This window comes from Myotis davidii, unplaced genomic scaffold, assembly GCF_000327345.1.
Source record: "Myotis davidii unplaced genomic scaffold, ASM32734v1 scaffold173, whole genome shotgun sequence".
NCBI lineage: Eukaryota > Metazoa > Chordata > Mammalia > Chiroptera > Vespertilionidae > Myotis > Myotis davidii.
The window spans coordinates 3,802,428-3,815,408 of NW_006286303.1; the positions used below are offsets into that span (position 1 = coordinate 3,802,428).

General features: G+C 45.0%; 1 protein-coding gene across 2 annotated transcripts in view; it reads left to right on the top strand.

The window, feature by feature from the left end:
• LRRC66 (leucine rich repeat containing 66) overlaps positions 1 to 12,733 on the top strand; it is a 22,965-nt gene extending 10,232 nt beyond the window's left edge. For both annotated transcript variants that reach the window (XM_006757828.2, XM_006757827.2), the window contains exons 3-5: positions 4,387 to 4,556; positions 7,838 to 8,027; positions 10,270 to 12,733. In XM_006757828.2, the coding sequence (XP_006757891.1) occupies positions 4,387 to 4,556; positions 7,838 to 8,027; positions 10,270 to 12,494 (2,585 nt within the window). In that variant the 3' untranslated portion in view covers positions 12,495 to 12,733. The remainder of the gene's footprint in view (positions 1 to 4,386; positions 4,557 to 7,837; positions 8,028 to 10,269) is intronic.
• Positions 12,734 to 12,981: the final 248 nt, after the last annotated feature.

Below are 12,981 nucleotides of genomic sequence, written 5' to 3' on the forward strand. Positions count from 1 at the left end.
ATGAGCAGGATCTTTTGCCATGTTCTCTCCAGCGAAGTTCTTCTGTCTCTAGGTTCTGTGCAGGTTCTGTCTTCTAAGTTCTGTCTCTAGGATCTTCATCTAAGTTCTGAGTGTCCTGTTGTCTTGTTACATCTGTATTTATACCAGTTGATTCCAATCCTATCAATCTCTATTCCAAAGGTTAGGGTGTTTCTTATCTCCATTCCAGGGAGTAAAGATTATGTAGCTTAAGCATGATTGTTCGTAGTTAAAGTGATTAATTACCCACCTGGCAGTTAAGAGGTTTTATTCCCTCCCTAACTTCAGGGGAAAATCCCTACCTAGAGAAACAACCTTTCTCAGAGAGGTGACCTTGGTTAAAACACAGTGCCAAGAAGGTGAGCAAACATATAAAGAACAGTATGCCATATATGCCAGGTCCCTTGAAACAGCAAGGATGGACTGGCTCCCGGCACTCTTCCTCTTTGAATCAATAAAAAAAAATTTTTTTTTCAAAGTTCAGGTGTAAAGGAGTAACAAAATGTATGTCATTAAGGTAAGAGGGCAAGGTCTTTGGCTCACCTCTACTAGTATAAATTTAACTACATTAAGGGCTAGCCTTATCAATAATTCTTATCTAGGACCATTCCAGACTCTATTCTACTTCTTAGTACTCTTTGAACTTGAAGCCATGACCCTTGAACATTATTGTTCTGTGTTATTAGGTATCATACTTGGGAGAACATTTAGGAAGTTCATAGTCCAAAGGAATATTTTTAAGGTGGTGTAATGTCTGGGCATACCTTCTGTGGCCTTTTTTCCAATAAACACTGAGATAATTTCTTAGAAGTAATAAAACTGCCTCTGGCCTCTTAAATGCAAAGGCTAATCAAATTCCTGCTTTCCCTAGCTTATACGATCATCAGAAAGCAATTCAATAAAAAAAAGTGCCTCCCTATTTTCTTCCCAACATTTGACTCTCCTCTCTTGAAACAGAATCTACCCTCTGACATCCAAACTCAGCTAATGCACTTCCTAACCTCTTTTAGTCACCTGAATGTGCACCCCCTCAACATTGATTCACCATGCAAAATTTTTAAAAGAACATATTTTCCCCCATTGAGAGTGTCAGCCAAGTATCATGGAAGAGTTCTCAAATTCCCCATCCGTTTTTCAGAGACCCTAAATGAATACGGTCATATCTCTCATTATCTTTGGATCAGCAGGCTAATCAGGACATGTTGTTTTCATAACTGTTCTTTGGCAAAATCCAAGGGAGCAATCCCCATTACATTTCAAATCTTGGCTCACATCATGTCTGCTAACGTCTCGTTACCCAAAGCAAGTCACATGACCAACCTCAACTCAACGGGACAAAGAAGTAAAGTGAGCATTTGTGAATGATGATCTAAACTGTTACACCTGTCTTCCACTGAGCTCAAAATACCTGACCATAGTAATCAAAGATAGATTCAATTTCACCTGCAAGAAACAATTTTTAAGGGAGGAAACTGAGGCATGGAGACCTTAAGTGATACTTTCTGATTCACATCGAAAGTTACAAACAGCGCTGGATAAACCGAACACCTTACAGCCCTATTTGCTATATGATACAAGTAGAATCACTAAACAATCCCAGTGCATCCGGCATTTTATGTATTCCATGGCCCATACCATTCTCTTTCGTAGACAGCCCAGACCTACTCCCCACCTTCTTTTTCCTTTTCAAAACTCAAGCTATCTTTCAGGACCTTGACCATGTAGTGTGTGTGTGTGTGTGTGTGTGTGTGTGTGTGTGTGGCTAAATGGTAATGAATGGTTAAAAGATCTGAATTTCAATCCCACCTCCACCCACCATGACGTGGGGCAAATTCTTGCTGCACCTAAGTTTTGCAATTTGTAAAATGGTAATAACCCCCAGGGCTTTGTGAGGATTAAAAGGAGATGTTTGTGAAATGTTCAGAGCACAGAAAGAGTACACAATTAAATGGAGGTTTAAAAATAACTTCTTCCTTCCACTCCAAGCTAGGCATGATCTCCCTTCTGCTGATCTCCTGGCCTACATATTCAATTCAATTAAGCACTGAGAAATTGCAGGAACCATAAATTCTCATCCCTGCATAGGGCAGGCAGGTATCACAAAAATGTCAAGGAAACTATAGCTCCTTTCATATTCGTGTCTTGTGTTTCACTTTTCCCCCCTCACAAACCCATATGTTTGCATATTAAAATATGTAGGAATATTCTCCACAAAGAAACATTTTCTCCAGGGGCAGGAGGGGAAATATTGAAGTGCCTAGGACAGCAGAGAAGCTCACAGATGCTGGGGCACTCAGTCAGGAACGGCAAATTTACCAACCAATATCAAAACATGTCCCACCAGCATATGCCAGCTGAACACCAGCCCTGGTTCTCTCCCATTTTTTTAAACATGCAGGTTTCTTGGCCTATCCTTTGTTTTCCTACTTTTGATAGAGACATGAGTAGAAAGAAATCACATTTGCTGGTAAGTCCATGCCCATCTAAGACAGGCGCCCTCATTCAGCTCCAGCCAAACGTCTTGTGCCAGTTGAAACTTCCAATAATCCAAGAGAAGCTGGATATGCAACATTTTTGTATTGAATCTTTATTGTCAGCTCATTAATTTTTAAATCTCTGTGCAGGCCAAACACTGTGACCTCTAATTTATTGCGTGCATGTTATATTCCAGGCATTGGAGGAGTTCACAAAGACATGAAATCTGACCTGAATCATCTTATGGACAGTTGGATGGAGGGGTATAAGTGCTTTGTATAACTAGCAACTTTTTCTAGGTTTTATCATTCAACCAGACACAAGGGTTCTATGCTATATTTGTCCTCAGCACCAAAGACAGTACACAAGGAATAAATCTTTCTGGAATTGAACCAACTTGAGCTGTTTTGTGGTAGTTGGTTAAAGACACAGACTACACATGAGAGCAGAGCAGAAGGAAATGTAAAATGCAGGGCTTCCTTGCGGGACTCAGATGGTAAATCAAATTTGGGAGATGCTGTGACTGGCACCTCCTTCTCAAGCTTTCTTTTCGGTGCCAAATGCACCTCCTGGTGACTCTGGCATCAGGTGAAATACAAAGGCAATTAGATTATTTTGCCAGAACACAAAATCTAGCTAGAATTTGCTATCTTCAAAACATACAAGAATGCCTAGAAAATAGTTATAATATTAACAATAAGTACATAAAAGAAAGGATATAGCTACAAAATGAGTCATGAACATTTGAAAACTCTCAGTTCACCCATATAAATAAATCATCAAACAACTATTGTTTTATCCATAGTTCAATCAAATAAATATTTACTTATTCTTCAAAGTTAGACTTTTTAATTAATGTTTTTATTATAAAACTAGAGGCCCGGTGCACAAAATTCGTGCACGGGGGTGTCCCTCAGCCTAGCCTGCACCCTCTCCAATCTGGGACCTCTCGGACATCCCTCTTGCAATCTGGGACCACTAGCTTCTAACCACTTGCCTGCCTGCCAGCCTGATCGCCCTAACTGCTCTCCCCTGCCAGCCTGATAGCCCTTAACTGCTCTCCCCTGCCAGCTTGATCCCCCTAACTGCTCTCCCCTGATGGCCTGATCCCCTAACTGCTCTCCCCTGCCAGCCTAATCACCCTAGCCACCTCTGCCTTGGCCCCACCACCATGGCTTTATCCAGAAGGACATCTGGTCTAATTAGCATATTACCCTTTTATTGGTATAGATTAGCACATGCTCATTGAAAAAAAGAGTTCAATGATGTCTAAAATAAAGCTTCCTTCCTTCTCTAACCCCACCTCTCCTTCTAAGTGTAAGTACTACTAATAGCTTAGTTTACCTCTTCCAGGCCTTTTTTTCCTGCTCACTCAAAATATATGATATATGTATATGGGTACAAATGGCTCCTTTTTTCAAGAACACTGGAATTATACTTGATACTGTTCAGCAACTTAACATTTTCCTTCACATGCAGTCTTGTTGCTCTACCCCATTCTCTTTTATAGTATTCGGTTCCATAGTATTTTATAGTATTGACATACCATGCTTTATCTAACCACTTCTCTATTGAAAACCATTTAGGTTGTCTCTAATCTTTTACCCTTACAAACAATGCTGCAGTCAATATCACCAGTTTATATTTTAATTTTTTTCTACATTTCCATTGATATTTTTGAGAGAGAGGAAGGGAGAGAGAGAAAGAGAAACTTCGATGTGAAATCGGCTGCCTCCTGCATGCCCCCTACTGGGACCAAGCCCAAAACCCAGACAGGGCATGTGTCCCAACCAGGAATTAAACCAGCAACCTTTCTGTGCACAGGATGATATCCTACCAACTGAGCCACACGAGCCAGGGCAATATTTTTAACTTGCTTTTTAATTTTAATAGGATTGTGGAAACTGAAGTCATTACAGAGTTTGGATCTGTCATTCAATGGGATATTGCAAATTGGTATGTTTGATTTTCATAACTGCCTGCAATTGGAGAACCTCTATTTAAGGAGCAACAAGATATTCAGAATTCATCCGGAAGCCTTCAAGGACCTCAAAAAGTTACAGGTTATAAAATAATTTTTATAATATTTCAAATACACAGCCATATGAGCAATGACATTAGAAGAATGTTTGAAGAGTGTTTTTATGTCCAGTAGTACTGACTATTAATCAAAACATTTAAGTCTATTTTAAGGTTCCTTTAAAATCGCTGAAGTCTCTCTCCTGCCTTAAAAATCAGTGGTCTCAGTAATGGACATGAATTTTGCTTGAACATAATACTCAGCAGCAACAATTGGCACATTATTTTTTTCTAAATCAAATTAAACTTGTCGCTGGCTTCAATCAAGGTGTTGGCCAAGATTGGATTCTCACCTGCAGGCCTAGGTGAAGCTCACGGGGAAATGAAGGGGAAACTTTCATTCAGTTCCTTGTGGGCATTGACTGAGGGCTCCGTTCCTTGCTAGCTGTCAGCCTGAGCCTGCCCTCCGTTCTGTGCCATGTCAGCCTCTCCATAGGGCAGCTTACCGCATGGCAGCTTGCACCACAGCCCAAAGGCGAGAGCCTGCTAGGACAAAGAATATGAGATCCATCGAAGTGATGTCCCATTGCTTTTGCTGTACTCTGATGGTTAGAATCAAGTCACAGGCCCCACCTACACTCAAGGGAAGGAGATTTCTCAAGGGCATGAATACCAGGAGACAGAATCATTGGGGACTCTTTCAGAATCTGCCAAAGTATAAGAGCAGATGAGAAAGCCCAGTGAACTTGACAGTGCCCCCCAATTCACCACAAATAGGTAGTCAGATTGCCTGGGGACCTCATTTAGTATAGAGTCTACTGATTATAAGTATATGTGTGTGTGATTGCCCTGTGTCTGTTTTATTTCCTATGCATTTTTATTGTACTTTGTAAGTCTTCTGCAGCTCATAGGCTATAGATGCTGCAGGCAAACTACAAAACAATCCCAAGAATGATTTAAATCATCTGTAATTCTCAATTCACCTGAACTGCCCAGAATTATACAATCTCTCCTTCTCTAATATTCCTTCTACATGTTTGGTAATAACTTAAAAACTGGCTTGGAACAGGATGAACATATTTGGTACCAGAAAGCTGCATATTAAAATAGATGGTATGTGGGTTGTTTTTTTTCAGGAGATGCATTTAACATTTACACAGTGCAATATGTCTTCCCATGTCAGAATCTTCTCAGAAGCCAGATAGAGTTTTCATATGATGAATTCATCATCATGTTTAGATAGAATACATTTGCATTAGCATTTCAAATTAGCATCCCTTTTCTTACTCTTACTCCATTCTTCTTAGATTCAGTGATTTGTGTAGCAACGTATGCTTCTCCCAGGCTTTCTCTAATGTACACTCCTGCCACTGATGGTGGATGGCTGTTTCCTTAGCCACATTGGACTATTCTGTTTTAATCTTTTCTCAGAAATTATTTCTCCTGAATCATCTTATTAGGTTTCTGGCCTCTCTCCAGTTTTGCTTTCAATTCAATGATTTGTCATATCATAGTTGCTAGACCAGGAAAAAAAAAAAAAGCCAGACGTGCACTAAAAAGAAAAGAACTACCTGAAAAACAGTAGAATATTTCACTCAGTTGTTGAGGAGGGTTACCTAAGAAAATTATTGATCCTTGGCAAGACCAGGCTAAAGAAAAGTTTTGTTTTTTTCATTCCCAATCCCAGTCTCCTACTTCCTATTTTTGGCAACCTTCCTTGGGGAGTCAAGACTGCTTGGTTACTCAACATGGGAAAGGTCAGCCTCATTGCTCATGTCCAGGGAGAATTCTGACTCAGCATGTAGTGGTCTTGGTGATGGTGCCATTGGATTAATTGTTTGAATCAGCTCTTAGGGGTTTATTTAACCCAGGATATCAACGCTGCTTTTCCCGTGATGTTTATAAAACATTTGACCTAGATAACATCCAGCCTCTCTAATTTTCACCCATAGCCCTCTTTTTAGTTTTCAACAAGACTTTTATGATTTTCCCTCTGATAACCATCTGCCCCTTCCCAGACCCCAAGACCCTACTCTGGTGCCTCATGCTCCAGCCTCCTCCACCCAGCCTTTCCTTCACTCCAGTTTGGTGAGAGCTCAGGCTCCAGGAGGGTGTGTTGTGGAATAGAAGGCACACAGGGGAGCCAGATCAGATTTCAACTCTGCCATTTCATTCATTCATTCTTTTCTCCACTATTTAAGGAGCAGCTGCTATGTACTAGGGGCTTGTGGAATATACTGTGTGCCCTAGCCCAGTTTCCTCCTCTGTAAAAAAAAGGGAGGGGGTGGAATGAGTAAAAAAAGGGGGGAAGGGTGGAATGAGGAGTTTGTTGGGAGGTTTAGAGATAATATATGTAAAGCACCCAGTGAGGTGCCTGGTACACAGCAGTGCTCTGCGAATGGTAGCTAGAGCTGTACCTAACTGTGCTTTCCCTGCTGCACCATGCCACGGCCACATCCATCTTCAACGGGTCCTTCTCTGTTTCTAGTGTCACTGAGTCCTTTTTGTTCCCTGGTTTCCCCTTCATTCTGATTAGACTAGAAAAAGTGGTCATCTTGTGCATACTAAGTAGTGCAGATGCAGAGAAATGTACTACTACCCTTGAAGCAAAAGATCTCTCTTCGCTACTTGTGGTCAGCCACAGTTTTGTGTTGTATGGGCTCATCATTCAGTATCTTCTGCCACTTTCAAGAACGCTGTGCTTCTAGACATTTTAGTTCTGGTATCTAATTCTAGACCTTCATCTAGACCAGGGGTGGGCAAACTTTTTGACCCGAGGGCCACAATAGGTTCTTAAACTGGACCAGAGGGCCGGAACAAAAGCATGGATGGAGTGTCTGTGTGAACTAATATAAATTCAAAGTAAACATCATTACATAAAAGGGTATGGTCTTTTTTTTCAATAGTTTTATTCATTTCAAACGGGCCAGATCCGGCCCGCGGGCCGTAGTTTGCCCACCACTGATCTAGACCTTGATAACAATGAGGAGTTCAGGTTTTATCTAACAGTACAAATCACAGCTCATAGGAAAAAAGGAAGGGAAAATGATTGATCCTCTAATGTAGGCACCATACTTAAACCTTTTGCAGGCATTTCATCCTAACCACAACCTTGGCAGGTAGGCTCATGGAAAGTAAACAGTTTGCTTAGGCTCACAGAACTGTTAGAGACAGAGCAGAGATTTACTCCCAGGTTCCTCTGACTCTCAAATCAGCGCTAGCTTCTTATTGCCTCCGTAAAGGCACAAACAATATCTGGAACTCGTCTGTGGTCTCTAAGTGTCTTTATTCACAGACTGGCCCCAATGTGCTTCTTCTCGAGCAGGTTGTGGACCTCAGCAGCAATGCCCTGACCGCCATCCTGCCCATGATGGCCATTGCTCTAGAGCTTCCCCACCTGGAGGCTGACTTGGCCCATAACCAATGGCAGTGTGATGACAGCGTGACCATCTTCCAAAATGTCATTTCTGAATCCTGGAGGAGAAAGTGGGATGTAATTTGCAGCAAGTCTATAGGTATGTCAGTAGTACCGCTTCTCTCTGAAAGGGTTCCAGCTGAACTGAAAAATAAATAAATAAATAAATAAACAAACAAACAAACGAACGAATGAAAAACAGGACCAATTTAGTCTCATTGGAAACAATGACAGCAAGAGTGGTGATCCATGGCCTTGGGCAGCCTCAGGTTGTGTCATAGAGCAGTCATTGGTTTCTAACTGTTTTTTCTCAGTCATGAGTGAGTTTCTTTACGTGGGCAAAGAAACCTAGTTCCACCGTCTCAGAAACTTCATAAGGAGAGAATTTTTCCCTGAAGACCCCACAAGTGTCATATTTTTATTTTTTTATAAAATATATTTCTTTTTTGATTTCAGAGAGGAAGCGAGAGGGGGAGAGAGAGAGAGAAAGAGAGAGAGAGAGAGAGAGAGAGAGAGAGAGAGAAACATAAATGATGAGAGAGTTTTATTGATTTCAGAGAGGGAGGGAGAGGGAGAGAGAGAATCATTGATTGGCTGCCTCCTGCATGCCCCCAACTGGGGATTGAGCCTGCAACCCAAGCATGTGCCCTTGGCTGGAATCAAACCTGGGACCCTTCAGTCCACAGGCCAACACTCTATCTACTGAGCCAAACCAGCTAGGGCAAGTGTCATATTTTTAAATCCCAATTCTTAACAAATAATCAAAGAAAGAACTTTTAAAACTTGAAACATGATTAGTTTAAATGTTTGCCAACATCCTAAAAATATAATCCTACACAGACACAAACACACATTTCAAAAGTAGATTTTTCTTTTCTTTGTTTCCTGCCACTCTCCCAACATGCTAAAATATGTTATTGGAGTTGAACATTCTAGAAAGTGGTTTCTAATATTTTTTTAAATATATTTTATTGATTTTTTACAGAGAGGAAGGGAGAGGGATATGTAATGGGGTGACCCGCGGAGACGACCACCAGGGACTCAGATCAAAATTTAGGAGTCTTTATTAAGCTGGCCAGCGACTACAGTTACATAACCCTGCCGAAGCAGAGGTTGAACTGCAGTGCCAACTATAGGAGTTACATTTTATTATTAAATTCTGCACAGGCCCAGAGAAAAATGTGTCTTTCAAATTCTGGTCTTCCAATATGGAGGAAACTCCTTTTATTTATACTTTTTCCAGTCCTTTGTCTCCCGAAGCGCCAGATATGCAGCCCAGCACAGGATAGTTAGAAACATCGATGAGAGAGAAACATCGATCAGCTGCCTCCTGCACACTTCCTACCCGAGATGTGCCCGCAACCAGGGTACATGCCCTTGACCGGAGTCGAACCTGGGAACCTTGAGTCCACAGGCTGACGCTCTATCCACTGAGCCAAACCAGTTAGGGCGGTTTCCACTATTGTGTTGGCTTAAACTTCTAACTGGGGAGTGGGAAGAAAGTCAGATTTTTTTTTTTTTTTGAATAGTCCTGGATTCTGTTCTGTTCAGGACTGACATTAAAGTAGGATCATGGCCACGCTTCCCAGGTTTAGAAGAAAACCACGAAGATCGGAGGGAGGCCAGTGTTGTCAGCCACACGTGTCCTGTCCTCTCTCAAAGCCGCCCTGGGCCCTGGCCTGTTTGGTTCAGTGGATGGAGCGTCGGCCTGTGGACTCAGGGGTCGCGGGTTCAATTCTGGTCGGGGGCATGTGCCTTGGCTGCGGGCACATCCCCGGTGGGGGGTGTGCGGGCGGCAGTTGATCGATGCTTCTCTCTCATCAATGTTTCTGACTCTCTGTCCCTCTCCCTTCCTCTCTGTAAAAAATCAATAAAATGTATTTTTAAAAAAAGCTGCCCTGGCTTCTGAGTGTGGAGGGCAGAACACCAGGAGCCACTAGAGAGCCCTGGGCATTGCTGTGCTCGCCGGCACTGGGCACGCTGAGGAAATGATGCTGCCACATGGGTAGGGCTGAGGCAGACTTTGCCGGGGGCTGATGGGATGTTCTCAAGAACGTGCAGTAGGTCAGGGTCTGGAAGAAGGAGATGTAAGGAGGTTACCCCTCCAGTCTGGCTTCTTTCCCTCCCACAGGTAGCCATCAGACAAGAAGCCTGAGAAACACACTGATCCTGGGCTGGTGAGCAGCAGCCCTGAGCCCACAGCCATGTGTGAATGCACACGGAGCCGTACTGCTGGCCTTAGACATCATCGGTCAATCAGGAGCGCTGCTTATCATCATGCAATATGCACTTTAAATATAAACATGGGCTCTAATTTCCATGTGTTTTACCCCCACTTTCAGGGCACGAGGAGGCACACGGGTGGACACCCAGAAGCAGAATTCCCAGGGAGGCCCACCTTCCTCACACGAATCTGAATCCCAGGAAAGGCCCCCTAAGGAGCAGAGCTGGGAGGCCCCAGGCAGGGGTGCATGTGGGCTCATCCACACCGGGGAAGAAGGACCGCGCAGGCTCCGATGCCCGCGAGCAGCACAGACGGGCGCCGAGACGGGTGAGGAGCACCCAGGATGTGCAAGCAGCTGGCAGGACGGAAGCCGCGTCCCAGGACCTCGCCCTGGCCGTGTGCCTAGCCGTGTTCATCACGTTCTTCGTGGCTTTCTGCCTGGGGGCTCTGACGAGGCCGTATATCGACAGACTGTGGCAACGGAGGTGCAGAAAGAAAAGACCTGGTCCTGTCCTCGGGTATTCCAACCAGGGCTTCTACGATGAAACGGAAGCTGCGGGGGACGTCCAGCACCCAAGGGTGGATCTGCACCAAGCTCACCTTGGCCTAAGCCCCTGTACGCCCCAAGACGCTTTCTCGGGGACACAGGCCAGCCCACAGGCTGCTGTCGTTGCTGGCAGAAGTCTGGGCGTGAGCAGAAAGGAGCCTGGCGGCGGGCAGAGCAGGGGACCGCGTGGGGGCGACACTGGGGCAGGGAGGAGGAAGGATCACTTGCTTCCCAATGGCGGAGCAGCCGGTTCCGTTATCCGCGGAGGGCCCGGTGCTGACAGTAACCCCCGCGCGTCAGCAGGACAGGACCGCGTCTGCAGGCACCGTCTCCGTGGAGAAGTCGATTCTGAAACGGAAGATTCGCTCAGTGAGCACTCAGTGGGCATCCCTGCGATTGCTGGCCGATTACGAACTGGCTCCAGCTCCATCAATAAGGATTCGAATGCATTAGACCCACCACTGTCAAGAGAAATGACGGCTGCTCTCTCTCAAACGCAAATATGGACAAAAGCACAGAGGGCGGGAGGGCACGGGGACAGAGAGGGCGCGGAGCGGGCACCGCTGGAGTTCCCTAAGGAAGTGCCAGTGCGCACCACCAGTTTGCTGGACGCACAGGGAGCCAGTGCTGAGAAGCAACATCCCACCTGCTACGGTTCAGCCCAACTCGGTGACCTAGGACATGTGGGCCCGTCCCCAAAGGCCTCTCCCCCAGCACGGGGCAGCGACCTACATGTCACTCCTGCTCACGAGGACCCAGCCCAGAGACACGCTCCTCCTGACACGCGGGACGAGCTGGACACCAACTCCGATTCCGATGAAGGCTCTCTATTTACTCTAAGCTCCGTGAGTGGAGAAGAGGCAGATGGAGAGGAGAGTCCTGGAACCAGTGAGCTCCCGGAGGACGGGGACCCAGGGGTGAGGAGGGACACCGTGACATCATCCGAGAGTCTTGAGGACATCACCTTCCGGGAGACTCAGGGGAAATGTGAGAATCAGGAGGATCACTGTGAAAAACCTCTCATTTCCGGTTCAGACTCTGGTTTGTCCAAGAGTCATCGGGAAAGTGCCTCTAACACCCACACATGTGAGAACCCAGTGACCTTGCCCCCGTCCCTGGCTGTCAGTGCTGCCCGTGACACGACCCCGGGCACATTCACTGATGACTGTGTCACGGCTCCTCGGTCGGAGGCAGCAGAGTGGCATTGCTCCCTCAGAGACCTAGAATTTTTGACTGTGGAAACACCACCGTGTCCTGCTGCAGTTCCCCCGGGTCCTGATAAGACTGCCTGTGGCGAGAGAGATGCAGACATGTGTACATATGAACCTCTCACTCAGGGATCAGACCCGGATGAAAGCAATCGTCCCTCACAACAGGATTCTGAAAGGGGCAGCACACATTCCAGCCCCATGGACACAGGCGCCCCTGAGGCCCATGAGTCCAGAGAGGCTAGGAGCCCAACACAACTGTTACAGTTCTCTGGTGACGAGCCAGCTCCTCAGGGTGAAAGAAGAGGAGGGGACTATTTTGAAGAGGGTTCCAAGAGCCAGGTACCATTATTACAAGCGCTTCCCAATAAAACCAGTCCGTTAAGAACACGGGAGCCCTTCGGTGATGGAGACGGGGGTAAATATTCAGAGGAGAATCTGTTGCAACTAGAAAAAGATGATTCTGACTTCTGTACTCAGATGCAGACCCACAGCAACCTGAGGGGGGTTGCCTGTCGAGGTGAGGACCGGCTCTCCTATAACAAAGACGAGGATGTTCAACGTGAAAGTCAAAGGCAATGCAAGTAACATTCTTAGCACAGATTGGAGCACTGAGGCGGAACGGCTGAACAGGTTTTAACAAATTCTGCACAAAGAACAGCACAGCTTTTGGGAGGTTGATCATGAACCTACAAAACTGGAGGGGTTCAGAGAATTTCTAAATATTTGTAATAAGTTGTGTTAAAAGTTGGACCATTTAGCCATGGCTGGTATGGCTCAGTCGGTTGGTGGTTGTCTCGTGCACAGAAAGGTTGCTGGTTCATTCCAGGTCAAGGCACCTACCAGGGTTTCAGGCTCAGTCTCCACTAGGGGGCGTGCAAGAGGCAGCCACTTGATGTTTTGCTCTCACATTGATGTTTTTTTCTCCCTCTTCTCTAAAAATCAATTAAAAAATCTAAAAAAAAAAGTTGGACCGTTTTATAGAACAAAGAATAAATTAAAAATCAATTTTCAAGAAGGGAAGTGATGGTTTTTGCAAAAGAAAAAGAGTCTCCACCATTATCCCTGCTTCTCC